General features: G+C 43.6%; 1 protein-coding gene across 2 annotated transcripts in view; it reads left to right on the forward strand.

Annotated features, from left to right (window-relative positions):
* ASIC4 (acid sensing ion channel subunit family member 4) overlaps nucleotides 1-7,428 on the forward strand; it is a 265,892-nt gene extending 258,464 nt beyond the window's left edge. For both annotated transcript variants that reach the window (XM_063288957.1, XM_063288959.1), the window contains exon 10: nucleotides 5,398-7,428. In XM_063288957.1, the coding sequence (XP_063145027.1) occupies nucleotides 5,398-5,517 (120 nt within the window). In that variant the 3' untranslated portion in view covers nucleotides 5,518-7,428. The remainder of the gene's footprint in view (nucleotides 1-5,397) is intronic.
* The last annotated feature ends 10,138 nt before the right edge of the window (nucleotides 7,429-17,566 follow it).

Raw genomic sequence — 17,566 nt, forward strand, 5'->3', positions numbered from 1 at the left:
ATGGATGGTTCAAATGCTGAGATTCAGTGCGTATTCAAAGGCGTAGAAACTGCAAAACAGAAAATTCAGGTAGATACACACAGAGAAGGTAGAAAGCGTAGAACAGGCTTCTCAAGACTGATGACTTATGGAAACAGACTACCTACCAGTCCCTGTGAGAGCTACTCTTGCTATGAGCAGAGAAGTGATAGCTACAGAAGATCATGGATGAACCCATGCAGATGACCTAAAAGAATGTGAGGGGACTGAGTGAAATCCAGAAAGATGGCCTCTGGGCTAATAGGCTGGTGCACCTTATGATGAATTAATCAAGGGTGGAGAGTGGAGCGATATTTTTCATGTAGGCTCCATCTCCCAGGCAGACCATTGGCTCCTTCTGACCAGGCTGGCTACTTGGTGAGATCGCAGTCTTCTGGTGAGCAGTAGGTCACCTAGATTTAAGCTGAAGGTCCAGTTTCATGCCTTCCAACATATTTTCTGCTTCCAGGTTTTTAATACCAGCTTTTTGGATAGAATATCTGAACCTTGTCTTTCTTTGATACCGATTCTTGTTATGCTTACATATTGTATTGCGACTGCCTCTCCCTCCACAGCATAATTGCCCCATTACTCATCCGACAAGTCCCTATACCGTTCAAGTGCAGTTCTGTTCCCATGTCAAATAGTCCAATTCCACTCTTAGACAGAACCAGAATTTTCATATAAAGGAAGGATACTTTTACACTGCAGATACTTAATACTGACCATCCAGACACATCCACTCCTTCAATAATAAGAACTACCCATGTTGGTGGAAGGAGGCAAGATTTACTGCCTAGCCTGTCTTCTTAAAGACAACAGTCCACAAATGGATGCTGCCACGGAGAACATATCCTGGGAACTAGCTACCTGATCTGCCTATCCCCTGAAGGAGAGCACATCAGGAAGGACTTCGGGAGATGATTGTAACATTTGGGCAAAGACTGGTGTGACCCTGCACTTCCTGTGGCCCCGCTATTAGCCAAGGACTTACAATCTCATGATTGATTTTCTCATTTTATAAAGGCCCAGGAAGGTAGCAGCAGGGAAGAATTCCAGGACCCCAAAAGAGGCAGCAGGGAAGAAGGGCAGGATTTTATGCAAGTATATTCCAGCCTAAGAGCCCTGCAAATCCTGGAACTGGCCCTGCATATTTTGCACAAGGGATGCAAGCCCAGTTGCCCTGCTGGCCTGTAATCTTAAGTGAACATGCTTGGTGAATGAGTGACATAGACCATATGCCTGTTTGGTGTAAGCTGCTCCACCACTACATCCAATATCTCAAGAGTCTGATGTGCTATAAAGATAAAATACAACCGGCAAAGGCATTGAAGGCTCATCAAACATGCCAAGTTTTAGCTGGCTCTGGAGCTGGCGGATGAGGAATAACTAATTAGCAGCTGAGTTTACTTTAATTTCCTGCTGCTGCCAACATTTAAGTCAATAAAAACGAGAAATCTTTGAATGCAACATGGTTGCAGTAAGAGCTGTAAATAAAGCCACAGCTTGAAAAGTCCCAAAATGAGCCTTCGGCAGTGAAAGGTCCCCTGTGCCACCGTCCCCCTCCCTCCCCCCACACATACACAATGAATGAGTTACTTGGTTACCACTGGACCTCTGAACAGACTTTTGAAACACCAGAAGGAGAAGGGTTGTTCTCACTGTCAGGGCAGTGGGGAAAGGAGGAGGAGGGAGAAGAACATTTTCTATTCCACTGGAGGAGCTGTGGATTTATGGGCTTAAATCTAGACCCAAACTGTCTGAAAGGAGTCCTTGTTCTTGGCTCGATTCTGGACACGAACGCTGCAGCTGAGGATGCAAATTCTGCCATTATATCAGAACTGAGTTTCCTAGCGGGAGACTTGCAATGGGATGGGACTTCACTACAAATAAAGTCCCTTCAGTTTGTTGCACTCCGGTTCACTCCCTGTGATTCAGCATTAAAAGGATATGCTTTTAGCTAGGGCTCTTTAATATCTCCTACAATTAGATTGTTTGGAGACAACAGGACAGCTCCCCAAAATAACTGTGATTTCTGGTTTTTATCATTGCTCCCCCTCTACATGAGTCTATGTTTGGGGGAGAAATATCTGCTGCAGCAGTAGCTATATAATTATGTATTGTTTCCGCTTTTATTTCTTATTCTGGATGTGCTTGGTTATACAAATCAAAATGATAGACCAAATTCCAAGATAAAGCATATATTTACTGCACAGAAAGGCCATTGTTCAGTCTTCCAAAATATCAGGAAGCTGTTTTTTGAGACTGAATTTGGGCAGGTTCTGACTGGTGGTAGGGCAGCCTCTTAGTTCGATTTGACAGTAAGGGCAGATGGAAGGAAGAAAAAGTGGTGGAGCAAGGTCTGTCTTCATAAGTTTTATGGCATTGGCTTAGTTGCAGTCTCCAACTCCAAAGTGCCTTTGGGTGTTAGTGGGTCTGCAAGGCAGTGCTGGGACTTGCAGCTCCGGGTGATTTTTTTTTCTTTTTTTACCTGTATGCAAGAAAATTCAACAATTCTCCATTTCTCCAAATAGGTGAAGATTCAGAAATTTCTTATGGGAAAGGGAGGTTTCTCCCATTTTCACATCTGTTTTGCAGAGCAGGCTTTTTTCCCCAGTGCAAAATGACAAAGTCCTGTTCTTTATGAGGGATCTTATCTCTGTTTCTTGTTCAGTTTCCCTCCTGCCTGTGTATTTTTTCCCCTCTCTCTGTCCCCCTTCAGTTGGGTATACATCGAGAGGGATCACATAGAATGACGGCAGAGAAAAAATGGGGATCCTATGCCTGGCCACATCTCCATCACAGCCATTTTATAATACCCATTTCCCAGCACTGCCCACACATGCACCCCAGAGGTTTTGGGTTGCCCCTGCAGCCTTTTGCAGGCTAAGCATGATGGAAGAGCTCGGAGCAGGGTGTATCAGGCAGATGCAGAGTAGATTTATGTTAGTGGGCAAAGCCTCCCGTTAGATGATGCAACAGATGCTTCCGATCAATACCTATCAATGGTAAACAGGCAGAATAAGCTCCAACATAACTGACTGGCTGTGTAGCCACAGCACCATCTTATGGACGGAATGGCAGGTGGCTTGCAAACCAATAGTCTTGATGAACAGTGTATAAGCTTGCATTTAAATACTTTTGGGGGTGTCCTACATGCAATGCATGATGTATTGAGTCTTTGGAAAGTTAATTCTGCTTTTTTTTTTTCTTATTTGGAAAAACTATTCCAGGCTGTCATGTTTTAAAGTGCCCATGAGAGCACTTTCTACTTTATCTGATCAGGATGATCAGGGACTGGAAACCCAGCCGTACAAAGAAAGCATAAAGAAGCTGGGCATGTTTAACTTGCAGAAGAGAAGATTAAGGAGTAGTACGATAGTGGTCTATAAATATCTAAAGGCTGTTACATGCAAAAGAGAAATTTATTTTCTGTTGAAACTTAGAACAGCACGAGGAGCAATGAATTGAAATTAAAAGCAAGGAGACTTATCAGGAGGAGTTTTCTGAATATAAAAGCCATTAAGCAATGGAACAGTCTGCCTAGAAACCCCCACACTGGAGGTTTTTAAAGGGGGCTGGATAGACACCTGCTGAGATGATCCAGTGGATGTGGTGAAGGTGCCGGCCTAGACACCAGGAGAGGGTGAGTTCTAGTCCCACCTTAGGCCTGAAAGCCGGCTGGGTGACTTTGGCCCAGTCCCTCTCTCTCGGCCCAACCCACCTCACATGGTTGTCATTGTGGGGAAAACAGGAGGAGGAAGGAGTGTTAGTTATGTTCGCTGCCTTGAGTTATTTATAAAAAATAATAAAGGCAGGATATAAAATAAAATAAATGAATAAAATAAACACCACTGGCCAAGCATTGCTTTCTCTTGGCACTTAGCTTGCTCCCCTTCTCCTGCAGCTGACATACCTGCCCCAGCCTTGGGGGAGCTGCCAGGCCAGCATGAAGGAGGAACAGATCCTGCCTGGCTATGAGAGCTACAGCATTGCTGCTTGCCGGCTGCAGTGTGAGAAAGAGGCTGTGGTGCAAAACTGCCCAACCCACCTCACATGGTTGTCATTGTGGGGAAAATAGGAGGCAGGATCACTAGGAATGTTCACTGCCTTCAGTTATATATATTTTAAAAAGTGGGATAAAATCTAATAATAATTTTAGGTTTCACACACACGTTTTTAAAAATACATAAATCGTTCTTGAAGACAGAAATATGCAGAAGGAGCTTTGATAGTCACATTTCTAACTCTAATGCTTCGTATATCCTCAAATTATAACTGCTGATGCAGGATCTCAATGACTTTCTTGCTTGAAAATCCCACTAACCCTGAAATTACTATTTAATCAACATAAATTGTTCCCACTAACCTTACTTATACCTTCCACTAAGTGTGTTACTGATCTTCCTCATAAATTTTCTTTTCTGAATAACATTCATCCCTTGTTTCAGAGTTCACAGGTTCTCTCTGAATTTGATGATGTGAAACATGCCAAAGTATAGCTTTTCCCTATGAGGCTATCATTTAATTTCGTTTGTTAAATCACATAGGGCACAGTATGTTCTCAACCATTTTATAGCCAAACTAACTAGTAATTATATCTGGAATTTTAAACTCATTTCAGGTGATGGAGTGTGGCATTTTTCCAAGCCTGTATGCTTGCTCCATTGGGTCTCTTTCTCTCTCCCTTTCTTGCAGTTCCATTTCAGATTTTTGAGGAAGATGCAGATTTAATGGAAGTGGGAGCAGGGAATTGAAGGTAGAGCATACTGGGATAATGAAGCAGCACTGGAAATGATTAATGCTATTGAAGGTTGAGGCAATGGGAAAACTGACCCAAACAAACAAATAAAAGGAAGTGGCACATAGTGAAGGCCTATTTCAGGGAGTAAAACTGGGGTGCCATTTAGGAATGGCTCATATTTGCCGCACAGGGTCATAACTCCAGCTGCTGTCTAGAATCCCCTACTCTCCTCCTCCTCCTTCTTGTAACGTCCAGCATGGTGTGGTCAGTGACCTTCTATATATTGTTGAACTACAGCTTCCACCATCCTGTACCATGGAAGGTGTTGGCTGGAGCTGATGGAATTTGAATTAATCAACATCTGGAAGGCCACCATCGCTGATCTCTAGTGAGGGGATATCACTTTACTGTACATTGCCTCATTTTTCTGCACATCTTTGGCCAGCAACATAACTCAGTGCATAGAAGAAGGGAAGAAAAGACAAAACTTTGACACCTTGTGTTTTGTATAACTGTTTGTTACCCACAAACAGTATCTTAGAAGGATCGCTCTGGGAAAATCTGCCTAATGTTGGTCCTGGAACGAAGTTGCTAGGAAGGGACTCATGGAGGCTGTTCTGTGTCTTCTCTTGCAGAGCTCCTGTGAGACCCTGGGCCGTCACTCTGAGGGCACCTATGCCACAGGCCTCCTGCCTAACCACCACCATCGCCACCACTATTCGCCCCAGGGGGTCTTTGAAGACTTCGCTTGCTAGTCCAGCTGGCGCACCCGCTCCCACCAAGAGGAAAGGCTGCTAGGATGGCTTTGGGTGCAGCACGTTCCACCCGTGCCAATGGCCCTTGCTAGCCCCGAGCCAGACCCACCCGGGTTCTCCCACTTCTTAAGGCTTTCCCAAAGCATCTGACACTCTTCACCCCCCTCCATTCCCTCAAATCCCTGGCCCTTCTCTAAGAATCGGTGCCCCCCCCTGCCCCCACTGAAGCACAGAGAGGCTCAGCTGACAAGGTCAGGGAAGCCTCTGAGCCGCTTCATTGATCAGAAATAAGCTTTGGGGGCAGTCGGCGCTAAACCTCAAAAGGAGAGGAAGGGCACTGGGGAACATGGAGCCTGCTGGGGAGTAAAGATGCCTTCTCAAGAAAGAGAAGCAAAAGTACCCTGAGGCCCAGTCGGATGGGGCAACACTGACCAACTAATTGTTCACAAGCCTCCTTTGGCTGCAAGCTCCACTTGAGGGGAGACATGTTCTCTGCAGCAGCTCTCACTTTATACTACCTTCCTCTCCAGCATTCGTATCTCTGTTTTTGTGTCCATTCAGCCACCCCTTTGCCCACATCCAGACCATTCAAACATGCATTACCCTAGTCAAAATATTACACACGCACAGAGGTGTCTCAGGGCAGAAATCAGGTTCTCTGTCTCAGTCTCTGCTGCTTGGCAGTGCCATGTACCTATCGCTCACGCACTGCTGCCCGCACTGGGACTGTGTCCATAACAGGGTTCAAGATCACCAATCCTGCTCTTTCAAGTGAGATCCAGGCTCTTTGCCTTTACTGTACAGACTCTGGCCTGTTACCTCACCCCACCTTTCATCCTTTTTCCCTGCCACTTCCACAGCTGTAAATGTGTACATAACTGTTTGGGGCCAATGGTTTTTAGCCACCCAGTCCTCTGTTGTCGCAGCTGCCCCCTGCTGGTGTCTCCAAGAACTCCTGGTGCGGCTAGGCCCCCTAAGACATCACAGCTCAGGATCCCTCCTGGCCCAGGCAGAGACAGGGCCAGCAGGAGGTGGCCGGAGCAAGAATGCCTGAGCTTCTCGGGGACCCCCTTCCCAGATGTACAGACTTCTCGCCACATCACCTGTTCCCTCCCTCTGTCCCCTTTCTCCAAAAGCATTCAGGGTCCAAGCAACAACACCCCCCCCCCGCATCCCTGGAAGAAGAATCTCTGAGGGCCCCTCGTAATATAGTGAGGAGATTAGGAGCTCCCATGTCCCCTGTGATGCCAGTGAAGCACACAGGCTGTTGATATATGGGGATGTGGGGTGGCTTCTCCTCCAAAAGTGTTGGAGAGAGGGACAGGGTGTTGTAGATCCTTGCTTAAAGTTACAGCAGATCAACCAAACTACCCAATCACTTTCTGGGGCAAAGGAATATTCCACATGCCCAGCCATGGCCCTCGTATCCCAAGCAGTAAACCGGGAAGATCCTCACTTGCACCGTTGTAAAACCCTTGTGTGGTAACATGCCCCATGCCCAGTCAGGTGCCCCTGTATTAAGGAGGTGTTTTCAGAAAGAAAGGCAGCCCTTGTGCAAGAATATGCTGGAAATGCTCCTCCTCTTTCTCCCATCCGTAGTGAGTGCCAAGGGCTGAGGCATCCGACTGCTCTAGAGGGAGCAGAATACTGAAGATAACTTCCAACCTGCCCGCTTGCTAGAGATGTGCATAATTCTGAAGAAAGGAACAGCCTTTGGGTGGTGTGGGGTTCTGACTGCCGACCAGCCTTGGATCCTCCTGGGAGAGATTTCTCCTCCCATAATTTTACTGAGCGCAAGTCGCTATTTTACAAATGTATAAATTTCTCCCAATAAAAAGGCACAGGTAGAACTCCAGATGTGTCTGTTGTGACATCTTCAGCTAATCTATTTTGCTAATATCAGGAATGCTGTTTTTTTGTAATTTCTTCTCCTTCTGTTGTAATTTTTTCCCCTGTAATTTCTTCTCCTGCAAAGCTGTCTTACCATTAAAACAGACACCATTTGTATCCCTAAATTGATCTGCTCTAACCTGAGAGACAGTTTGAAAAGCGTAGTTAAGGGCCTATCTTATTTATAACTGCCTGGTGCAGCTTGCTTGTTGATACAGGCAACTCATGATGCCACAGCACTTCGAACAGAATTTCAGGCTCCAGGTTTTGTTCTGGACAAAATATAGCAAACAGGAATATGGTGGATGTGCAGTTTTTACCTTCACTACAGAGTAATCAAGCTGCAGAACACACATCTAGATTTATAGAGAAAAGCTTTCTGATCAAAGGGCTTCGTTTTCAGGCTTGAACCCCAACAATTTTCATTTTCAGACTTTTGCAACAATTTTATAATCCCTTGGAGTTTATCTCCAGCCCAAATATACCGATTTTGTATTATTTTACTGGTCAATACAGGCTTCCCAAAAAACCGAAAACAACTTCATTGAGAGATCCCTAGCCTGCCTTTACAAAGATACACTCCTCATTCCCCAGGGTTTCCTACCAAAAGAAAATAACATATTTATTTAAAGATTGCACTGTACTGATGTCTGGGGCTTTCTTCAACTATCTGGGCCGCAGCGGAGGAAGATAATACATCATAAATTATCCATCACCATGTCGCTTAGGCATTATCCTTTCCAAAACCAGTTTTAGACTGTCACCAGCAGAGGGTAGCAGGATTATTTCTGCTATTTCAGAAGAAACGCTGGAGGGAGCCCAAATCAGGTGTTTTGGGGTTTACAACAGGGCTTGCAAAAAATGGAAAGTGGGAAGGCCAAGAGCAAAAAGGGGAAGCCCAAAGCTTCCACAACCAACCTCAGATTGGCTGGAGCTTTTACCAACTCCTCTTTGTCATGATAGTAATAAATTGGAGCTTCTACGCTTGTGCCACCAACTTACTGCTGCACTCCAATGTAGCTTGGCTCTGAACTGCCACACTACAAGCAGAACACAGGAAAAAGTACTTGCAGAACAGGTGGCTCCTAGTGGTGCAGGCAAAAGAGACAAGGTGTATGCTCTGAAAACACTCTTGGTCCCCACTTTCTCCTACTTCCCTCTTCTCTCTCTCTCTCTCTCTCTCTCTCTCTCACATGTATTGCAGACATCTCCCCTGAGAGGTAATACAGCAATCCACTTGAACCCCAAGGTGAGGCTTCCAAATTGAAAACATTAAGTAAACAATGGGCTTGCCTTGAAAAAGCAGCAATTCCAGCCACTGCTGCCTTTATCTCTATTTACAATGGGAAACAAAGTGGCTAATTGGGGACAAGATAAAGCCAACATCCTTGTGATCCAAGGGGAACATCCGGTGGTCTGCGTTGGAGATGGACTGTGAACAAAGGGAAAACCTATGTTTGTTTGCATGGTTTTCAATCACCACAGCCAGAAAACAGCGGATTTTTGTAAATTCAGTTTCTGTTTCTCCCAAAGTCCAAAACTTTTGAGAAATATTTCCCGCTCATGGCTATTCTTAGAACCACATAGTTCAAGATCTTGAGTATTTTCAGACAATGCTTTTCTTACACACTCAGCCTCCAACTTTTATCAGGGGATGGGATTGTCTGCCATTGGAATCCTCCTCCAAGTTTCCCTACCAATTTGTCCACTTATTTTCTCACCTGCAAGAATCCAAGTGAGGGGAAGGGAATAGCGGTGAAATGCCTTTTGCCACTAGCCTGAAGACCCCTCTTCTGGAAGTACCCATGGTGGCCTACAAGAAGATGTTGCCACACCGTGGGGTCCCTATTTAAGATTTCTGCTGCTCAAGCTCGCTTCCAGAATGTGCCGCTTCTATGTTCCATGCAGAAAGTGTTCAAATAATTTTCACATCAGCTCTCTCTCTCTCTCATTCTCATTCTCTCCCCCCTGAAAATCTTCAGGTTCCTCCAAGCCTGCTAATACTTTCCCCTTGTGCATAGATTACACTCTTTTAACCAAGTAAGAACCTATAGTCATTGATTCATTGATTCATTGATTTGAATTTATAACTTCATTATGAAAGGTATGCTAAACGTTATACTACAGAAATCAGCTAGAGTGACATATTCTGCTAACTGGAATGCTCTGTTCCCCCAACAAATGGTTGTAGGTGTTGGTCAAAATCCCAGAAGTAATACAGTCATTAGGCTTCCAGGGGAAGAAAGGTTGTCAAGTCCAAAGTGATCTCAAATCAGAATGCTCTGGATGGCAGCAAATTCAGGAATGCACAGATTGAGGAATGCATTATGCTAGAAGCAGAGTAGGGGCATTATCTAAATGAGGCAACAATTGCTTCCAATGATCCTTTGTGAACCCAGAACTGTTGGCTGAACTAGTACTAGCCCCATTGCAGCCAGGTCTGGTGCGTATATGCAGGCATGCATTCCTGCAAGAGCTGTGGGTTACCCCAATCCCTGGCCCCATATTCTGCTGTCATAGGCAGGTTGAGGGAATGGGCTGTTTTGGCCTGCCTGGCACTCTGCTTGCATGCCATGCCTCTAGGGAAAGGAAATACCCAAACGGTTTCCCCCCTTCCTTGAATTCCCTTTGTTGTCCCCTGACTGCGTGTCTGGCTGTCTTCTATTCATGCCATCTTACCTGGTGCTGTTTTCTTCCTCTGCCCTGCCTAATCATTGTACAACCCCACCCCCCTCCATCACCCGCCAAAAGTACTATGGACCCAGGCAGGCACTGCCTGGCCACCCGTTACCATCTGACTGCCTCCAGCCCAGCCAGGTTGCTCTAATGCCATGCCACATCCTGCCAAAGCAGGCCCAAATATGCAGGGAGAGAAAGAGGAGGAGGGCTGGGCATTTTGCATTACGCAGCTAGTTTGCCTAACACCTCTGAAGCAGAGCACCCCTGTGTAAAAATGCCTGCAGGACAGATAATCCCAAATGGCTCACGCGGGTGCTATGAAAACCCTCTCTCTATTCCATGCCCACAGACAGTAGGGATTTTCCCCACTGTATAATATAATGAGACAATCCAAATAGACCCCAGAGGAGAAGTTCCTGAAATGAAAGCATTAAGTAAACAATGTGTTTGGTTTGTAAAGCCAGTAATCCTTGCCATTTCATTACAGTATACATTTCCAAAGTGAAATGAACCAGTTAATTGCCACTATATTAAAGTAAGTCTATTTACCTTGGGAGAAGACCATATTTATTTGAAAGGAAGAGTACCCTGAATTTAAGATGACCCCTCCAAAAGAAAAAAAAACACCGCTCCTTTTTATCCTCACGTTTTAACCTAAGTCATTTATAGATAAATTAATCTTCCTTTCAGGTTAACACAGTATGTTTAAGATACTTGTGCAGTTGTTTGCTGGCAGGTTTCTAATCACATTTCAAACCTCAACTTGTAGCTGTATGTCTGACACAAGCGTATGCGTATTAACATATAATTCAGAAGAACTTGGTTCCAAGTAATATGTAGCTAGATTTATAGTCTAAATGGTCATAAACAATGTTTTCCAGTGAGATGGTACAGACAGCTTATCAAGTAAGATATTTACATTAATTATTTCTTGCCTTCAAATCCCAGGCAGGAAGAGGGACACTGAGGACAAAGTGAGGACTCACTAAAGAATGATTTAGTAGGAGTTACTGATTCTTTAAAATTCACGATTTAGCCCAAGAAACCTCAAATTGTGGGTTAGGATATCTGGGAGGTGATGAGCAAATTTGAGGGGGGGGTGCAAATTTGAGGAGGGCTCATACCCACAAAGCAGAGCTGCTGTTGGAGTTCATTCCCACTCTGCCTGGACAAGCTGGCTGTCAGCTTTTTGGAGCTGAGCAGAGAGGAAAACCTGCTCTGCGGCCTGACAGGGCTGTGGCATCGCCTGCACAAGCCATACAAAGCTGGGTTACTCTTGGAATGTGCTCTGGGTTTTGCTTATACAGGCCTCACGGCTTGCACAGTCAAAGCAGGATCTCTGTCAGAAATCGCTCCTGTTCTGCCTGGGCAAGCCCAGGGAGTGGCCTGGTGGCTTACCCTGACAAAGCTGACTGGCTGGCAACCCTCGCTGGCCCTCTGTCTGGGCAAGCCAAAGCATCCAAGCAAAATCCAGAGCAGGTTCTGACAGGGCTCCGCTTTGGTCTCCCAAGTGACAGTGGCTGCCTCAGAAAAAGGAAAAAGAAAGGAAAAGAGATTTCTAGAATTATGCAACACTAAGCAGATTCATCCAGCCCATTAAAAATATGGCTTTGAATTCTTTTATTTTTTTATAAAATACTTATTTTATAAAACTGCCAGGGTCTGTCAAGGTTTTACTTGATATATAGATTAACATTTAATTATTAAAAGTAAATGATAGGTTTACTTTTTATCCAACCCTACCTCCTATTAAATCATGAGTTTTATTCATGGGCAGGTACTATATGTGTGAGTGTGTGACAAACATATATGGATCATGTTAGGGCAGTGTTTCTCAACCTCAGCAACTTTAAGATGTTTGGACTTCAACTCCCAGAATTCCCCAGCCAGCATGGGAGTTGAAGTCCAAACATCTTAAAGTTGCTGAGGTTGAGAAACACTGAGTTAGGGGGTACAACAGCACACATGCAAGGAGAGAAGGGAGCCTTATGGCATCGGCCTCTCAGTTGGGCAGCTGCAGCAAGACTGCTGCCTGTCTCTTCTCCTTTTCCTTGCACCTTATTGCTTTTTTCTTTTTTAAAATCACGTGCAGCCTTTCAAAATAAAAAATATCTGGAGCTAAGACCATACGGCATTTACAAACATTAAAAGCAGAAAGGTCCCAAATAATGTTAGCATCCAAGTTCCATTGCAGAATAGTCAGTAACCAATTCACAAAAGGGCCTTGGAGAATAAAAAAGTTTTTTGCCTGATGTGCCAACGATAACCAAGTAGGAGCTAACCTAAGGTATCACTCAGGAAGGCGTTTCAAAGTGGGTGAGAAGGTGCCACCGAGAAGACTTTCTCCTTCTGATAACCATAAAACAGTAACATTTTCTTTTATACATGCACACAAAGGCCCATATCTTGTAAGTCTCCTTATAGGTCAGGAGCATCAGCCATTTTGTCACCACTAATTGATCTTTTTCTTACATTTCCCAGCAGCAGAACCTCCTTTTTTATACGTAGCAATGAGAATGTTAACCCAATAATCCAAGCATACTTTCACCACTGATTCATTTTTTAGGATTTACAGTGCTGGCCATGCTATTTTCTTTCCCTTTCCTGATTACTGCTAGCACATGAAAGGACATGATTGATACTAAGTAGAGCCTTACAGCTGCACTGCAACCAGAAAACAAATCAGTCACATCAACAGCCAAACGAAACAGACTGTCGGCTTTCTTTTCCGAAAACCGAAAATGAAGCAGAGCGAGATGTCTAAAGCTGGCATGGAGGCTGACAGCAGGAAGGCACGTGGGCTCCAGATGAAGACCCTGACAGCACATCAGCAGGCAGTCTGATCTCATCCAGCTCCTCACTCTTCATGCTTAACTCAAAATGAGTAATGAGTGAGTTATAAAGGAGCCCAATGGTTTACATTCTGTCCCTTTCTTTTGTTAGTGAAAAGGTTCTCACAGAACCTGACGGGGGTAGGCTTGTGTGTGTATGTATGTGTATGTGTGTGCATGCATGTGTGCGTGCACATACACAGGCACCATTAGAGGCTCCTACAGAAGCTATTACTTCAATGAACGACTTATACCGGGCTTTCTTAAAGAACTACTTTGGAAATTAATCAATTCTTCATTAAAGAATTACCCTTGAGAAGAAAGATGGAGCAATAGAAATGTGAAATTGAATTGACCCTGAATTGCCATTAAGCATAGCTTTCCCTTGGACCACTGAACAAGCTCCGTACTTCCCTTTCAACGCTGTAGAATCCACAATGGCATCATTCACTTTCATGAATAAGATTCTCCACCTGTTGCTAATCCTATCTGCAGAACTGCCAAAGCCTGAATGACATGTCAATATTTCTGCTAACAACCTGGCATGCATCACCATCATCATTATCATCATCATAAGACATTTTTGAAAAAAGGAAAGAAAAGGAAAAAGGAAGAGTCAAAAAGAGAAAAACAAACACAAAATGAATAAACAGTATCATAGAATTAAGTAAGGGTTTGCAATATTTCATTAGTTGTACATAAGTGAATACTGTATATCATTTTGAGAACTGCAGATCATTGTTAAAATCCAAGTAATATATAAATATCAACAATAATCAGGAGGCTGGTGTTTCTGCTTTATCACATACAGCATAAATCACCAAATAAGATTAGAAGCTACCTGAATGGTTTATATAGTTCATTGTCGAGCAACACACTGTATATAGTCATCTAAATGTGAAGGTCCATGTGTTCAATTCCCAATTGAGGATTTGAACCCCATAAAATAACTTCTGGCTACCTACAATCCCCAGTAAATATGAAACTGGTAACTTGGTGCCTCCTGGTGGTTTTACCGAGAGGGCTAGTACAAGAAGCGGCTAAGCCATCACAACCCTGGAAGCAGATCTCCATGGATTTTATTGTAGATTTACTGGAAAGCCACAAAAAGACAGTGATCTGAGTGGTGACTGACCTATTTTCTAAGCAGGCCCACTTTGTACCCTGCACCAGCATCCCAACATCAGGGCAGCTGGCCAGACTGTTTATACAGCATGTCTTCTGGCTCCACGGAGCCCCTGAGCATGTTATCAGAGATCGCAGAGTCCAGTTCACCTCCAGATTTTGGAGGGCATTTTTAAAAATGATTGGGGTGGAGCAGGGTCTGAGTTTGAGTCATCATGCAGCCACAAATGGTGGTTGTGAACGATCTAACCAAGCACTAGAACAGTACCTTAGGTGCTATGTAAATTACCAGCAGGACAACTGGATGGATCTACTCCCTTTTGCTGAAGTAGCTTTTAACAATGCAGTACATCGAAGTACGGGATTCACCCCATTTAAGAGAGTAAATGGCCAGGATTTTGTAGCGCTCACAGAATTGCCTACACCTGACCCCACAGTAGTTCCACTGAAAGAATGGGCAAAACACATAGCTGAAGGGTGGCCGATAATACAGAGGGCACTAGAACACACACAGGAGACATACAAAAGACACGCTGATCACAAGAGAGCCCCCAAGTGGAAACTGAACATTGGGGACAGGGTGTATTTATCCACGAAATTTTTAAAGTCCTCACAACCCTCCAAAAAGCTAGGACCAAAGTTCATAGGACCTTTCCAGATCACTAAGGTAATCAACGACATAGTGGTGCAGCTGCAACTATCAAAAATCCTTGGTAAAATCCACCCAGTCTTTCACTACAGTTTATTGAAGCCAGTCAAGGAATCAGACCACTGGCACCCAGAGCAGAAGGTGCCAGCGCCAATAATGATAGATGGGGAAAGTCACTTTAAGGTACAGGAAATACCAGGCTCCAGACAGCATAGGGGGAAGCTACAGTATCTGGTTCAATGGAGCCACTTCCCTAAATCACAAAGTGAGTGGGTTACGTTCGAGCACCTCGGCTAGTAAAAGAATTTCATTAAAGGTTTCCTGCAAAACCAAAATGAGGGGGGGGGCTGATCTTCAGGGGGCAGAATGTCACGGATAGCCCCTGCTTGGGTGCTTTCCTGACATGGCGCCAGTGGAGGACAGTTGTTAGCAACCCATAAACAGCAACAACCAGCAGACGTGCAGATGGAGAAGAACTGATGTTGATTCAGCTCCTTGGACCAGCAGTGCGCCGGCTAAGTGGATTTGGATGGGAGAAGCATGAGACGAGAGGCAACACCAGCTTAAAGGAACTCTTGGGAGGAGCAGGGAGAACGAATGTATTTATACTGACAATTAGAGACTGTAGCCACTCGGATCTTTAGTAAGCTTTTGAATCACTGCTCAATGAAACTTTTCTGCCTATTCTAACTGCTCTGGTTCAGAAGTGCTGATTCACTGAGCAAGGGATCAGGGCCATGACAGAGGTCAATGTAACTGAAAATAAGATTCTGAGCAATGAAAGATCTATCCCTACTTAACGGACCAGTGAAAGTTAAAATACTAAAACTTTTTCTTAAGAGAAACCCAAATTTTGGATGTGACACAAGCCCATATAAAGAATTATAATCCAAAATTGGTTTCCAAATTCAATTAAATTCTGTGCCAGATTTCTTTTGAAATATGAAGTTACTTTGGACATCAAGGCATGGTCTCTAAACTTAAGTCAGGAACTGAACCTATTTTCCAGTAAGAAGTATAAAGTATCCATACAGCAGTTAACATGTACAAAGCTATGTTTGGTATACTTTGTGGTATTATAATTAGTATTTAGTAAAAAAATAAAAATAGAGTAGGTAGGAAAGGAAATTCAGCATTTAGAGTTTGTTTTATTTTATTATCTATCTTTTCCCAAAATAGTTGAGCTTTGCCACCAAGTATGGAAAAATGATCCAGCCTGATTGTTATCTGTCCTCCCATTTTCAGAAAATGAGCTGTCCATTTTAGCTATTATTATTGGAATAACCTACCAGCAGTAAAACATTTTATATCAGTTTTAAGTATAATATTCAGTGCAAATTTAATGTGTTTCTTCCATTGAAATTCCCACTGCTGCATATTAATTGTTGTTATCAAAATTCTGCATCCCCTTATTCATACAGTCTTTCACCTATGCAGGTTCTGAATCATACTTCACCAACAGCTTATAAATAAGGCCCAGCAAAGTCTCTGAATGTTGTGTTGTAAGGTTTTCAAAGCCACTCAAGTCTCTACATGTCCCCACTTGTTTCTGCCATTCTTTTAAAGTTAAACTGCTTATCTGAAGATCCTAAAATTGGACCAGTGGTCTCCAGGCATGCTTTTAAAAGATTTAAGTGTTTGACCACAAGTGCCTGGAGTTTCTCTAGAGCTCAATGGGATGATACCTTTGATAAAAGAAGAGCTTTGTCTTGCTCAGATTTTTATCCTATGCAATTTATCTAGAGGTAAATCCTCTTGAATGCAGCAAGATTTACTTCTGAGTAACCACACCATAAATAAACTCAGACATACCTTGTTGATCCCCCTGCTTCAACTGACTCATTGTCTAGCCTTCCTTTCTTTTCCTTGATTCTTCATTCCAGATTATCAAAGTATGAGCTAAAACGTTTCACAACTATGCAAATTCAGACTGTTTAAGTACTATTTTGGTTCATTTCATACATGTCTATAATTCTGAATAAATCTTGCTTTGGCTTAAAAACTCTTACTTTGGTCTTAAATTAATTACCATACGTGAAACCCATAAAGCCTTACAAATACTAAAATGCATTGCTTAAGCAGTATTTAAAGATTGTAACTTTGGATTTTTATCTTATTTCAGAGTACCATGTTTTAGTACAAGTAATAAATTGAATATAGATCATGTATATAAACACTGCCAATGTCACTTGGCTGCATTTTTTACATATAACTAAAGAGTAAAGAAAAGTGGTTAAAATAGGCAGCAGCTACTCGATTTAAGCTCCATGAAAAATTGGATTGGCTTAGTTTCATTTGCTTTTGCCAACACGACACACCAGAATGCTTCTAAGGATGGCAGATAGGCTAGGAATCAAAATACCCCAAAGACTGGGTAATGCCCAAGTCCCCAATGTGATGCCCAAGGGCGCCAACAAGCTCACAGGGACCTCCCTTAGCCTCTGCCAGGCTTCCTGCTCCACTGATTTTTAAAAAAAGACTTTTTAAGTAAAAAAATAAATAAATTGGAGGCAGATGTGCTATTAAAAACAACAGCCTTCCAGCACCCTTTTTATTTTTAAGAATGCCTCAAGCCCTAGAAAATAAAAAGGGTGCTGGATGGGTAGTTGCAGTCTGGTGCTTTGTTCAATATGCCCTTTTGATTGCTAAGAAAAAAGAGAAAGTTAAGTTGGCTGGGGGGGCGGGGGCGGTAGAAACCCTCCAGCCCAGCCTACTTCTGGCAAATGGTATTGAGTAGCTGGCCACCATCCAGCATAGCAGCCAGTGGTAGGTTGGCCAGCCCCCCTGCCATTTTCTGAGCTGCTCTCAAAATTCCAGATCTGCCCCTTTGGCCCCCAATATCCAAGTACCCTCGCCAGAGGAGGCCATTTGCAGT

The sequence above is a fragment of the Candoia aspera genome, chromosome 1 (assembly GCF_035149785.1).
Source record: "Candoia aspera isolate rCanAsp1 chromosome 1, rCanAsp1.hap2, whole genome shotgun sequence".
NCBI classification, from domain to species: Eukaryota; Metazoa; Chordata; class Lepidosauria; order Squamata; family Boidae; genus Candoia; species Candoia aspera.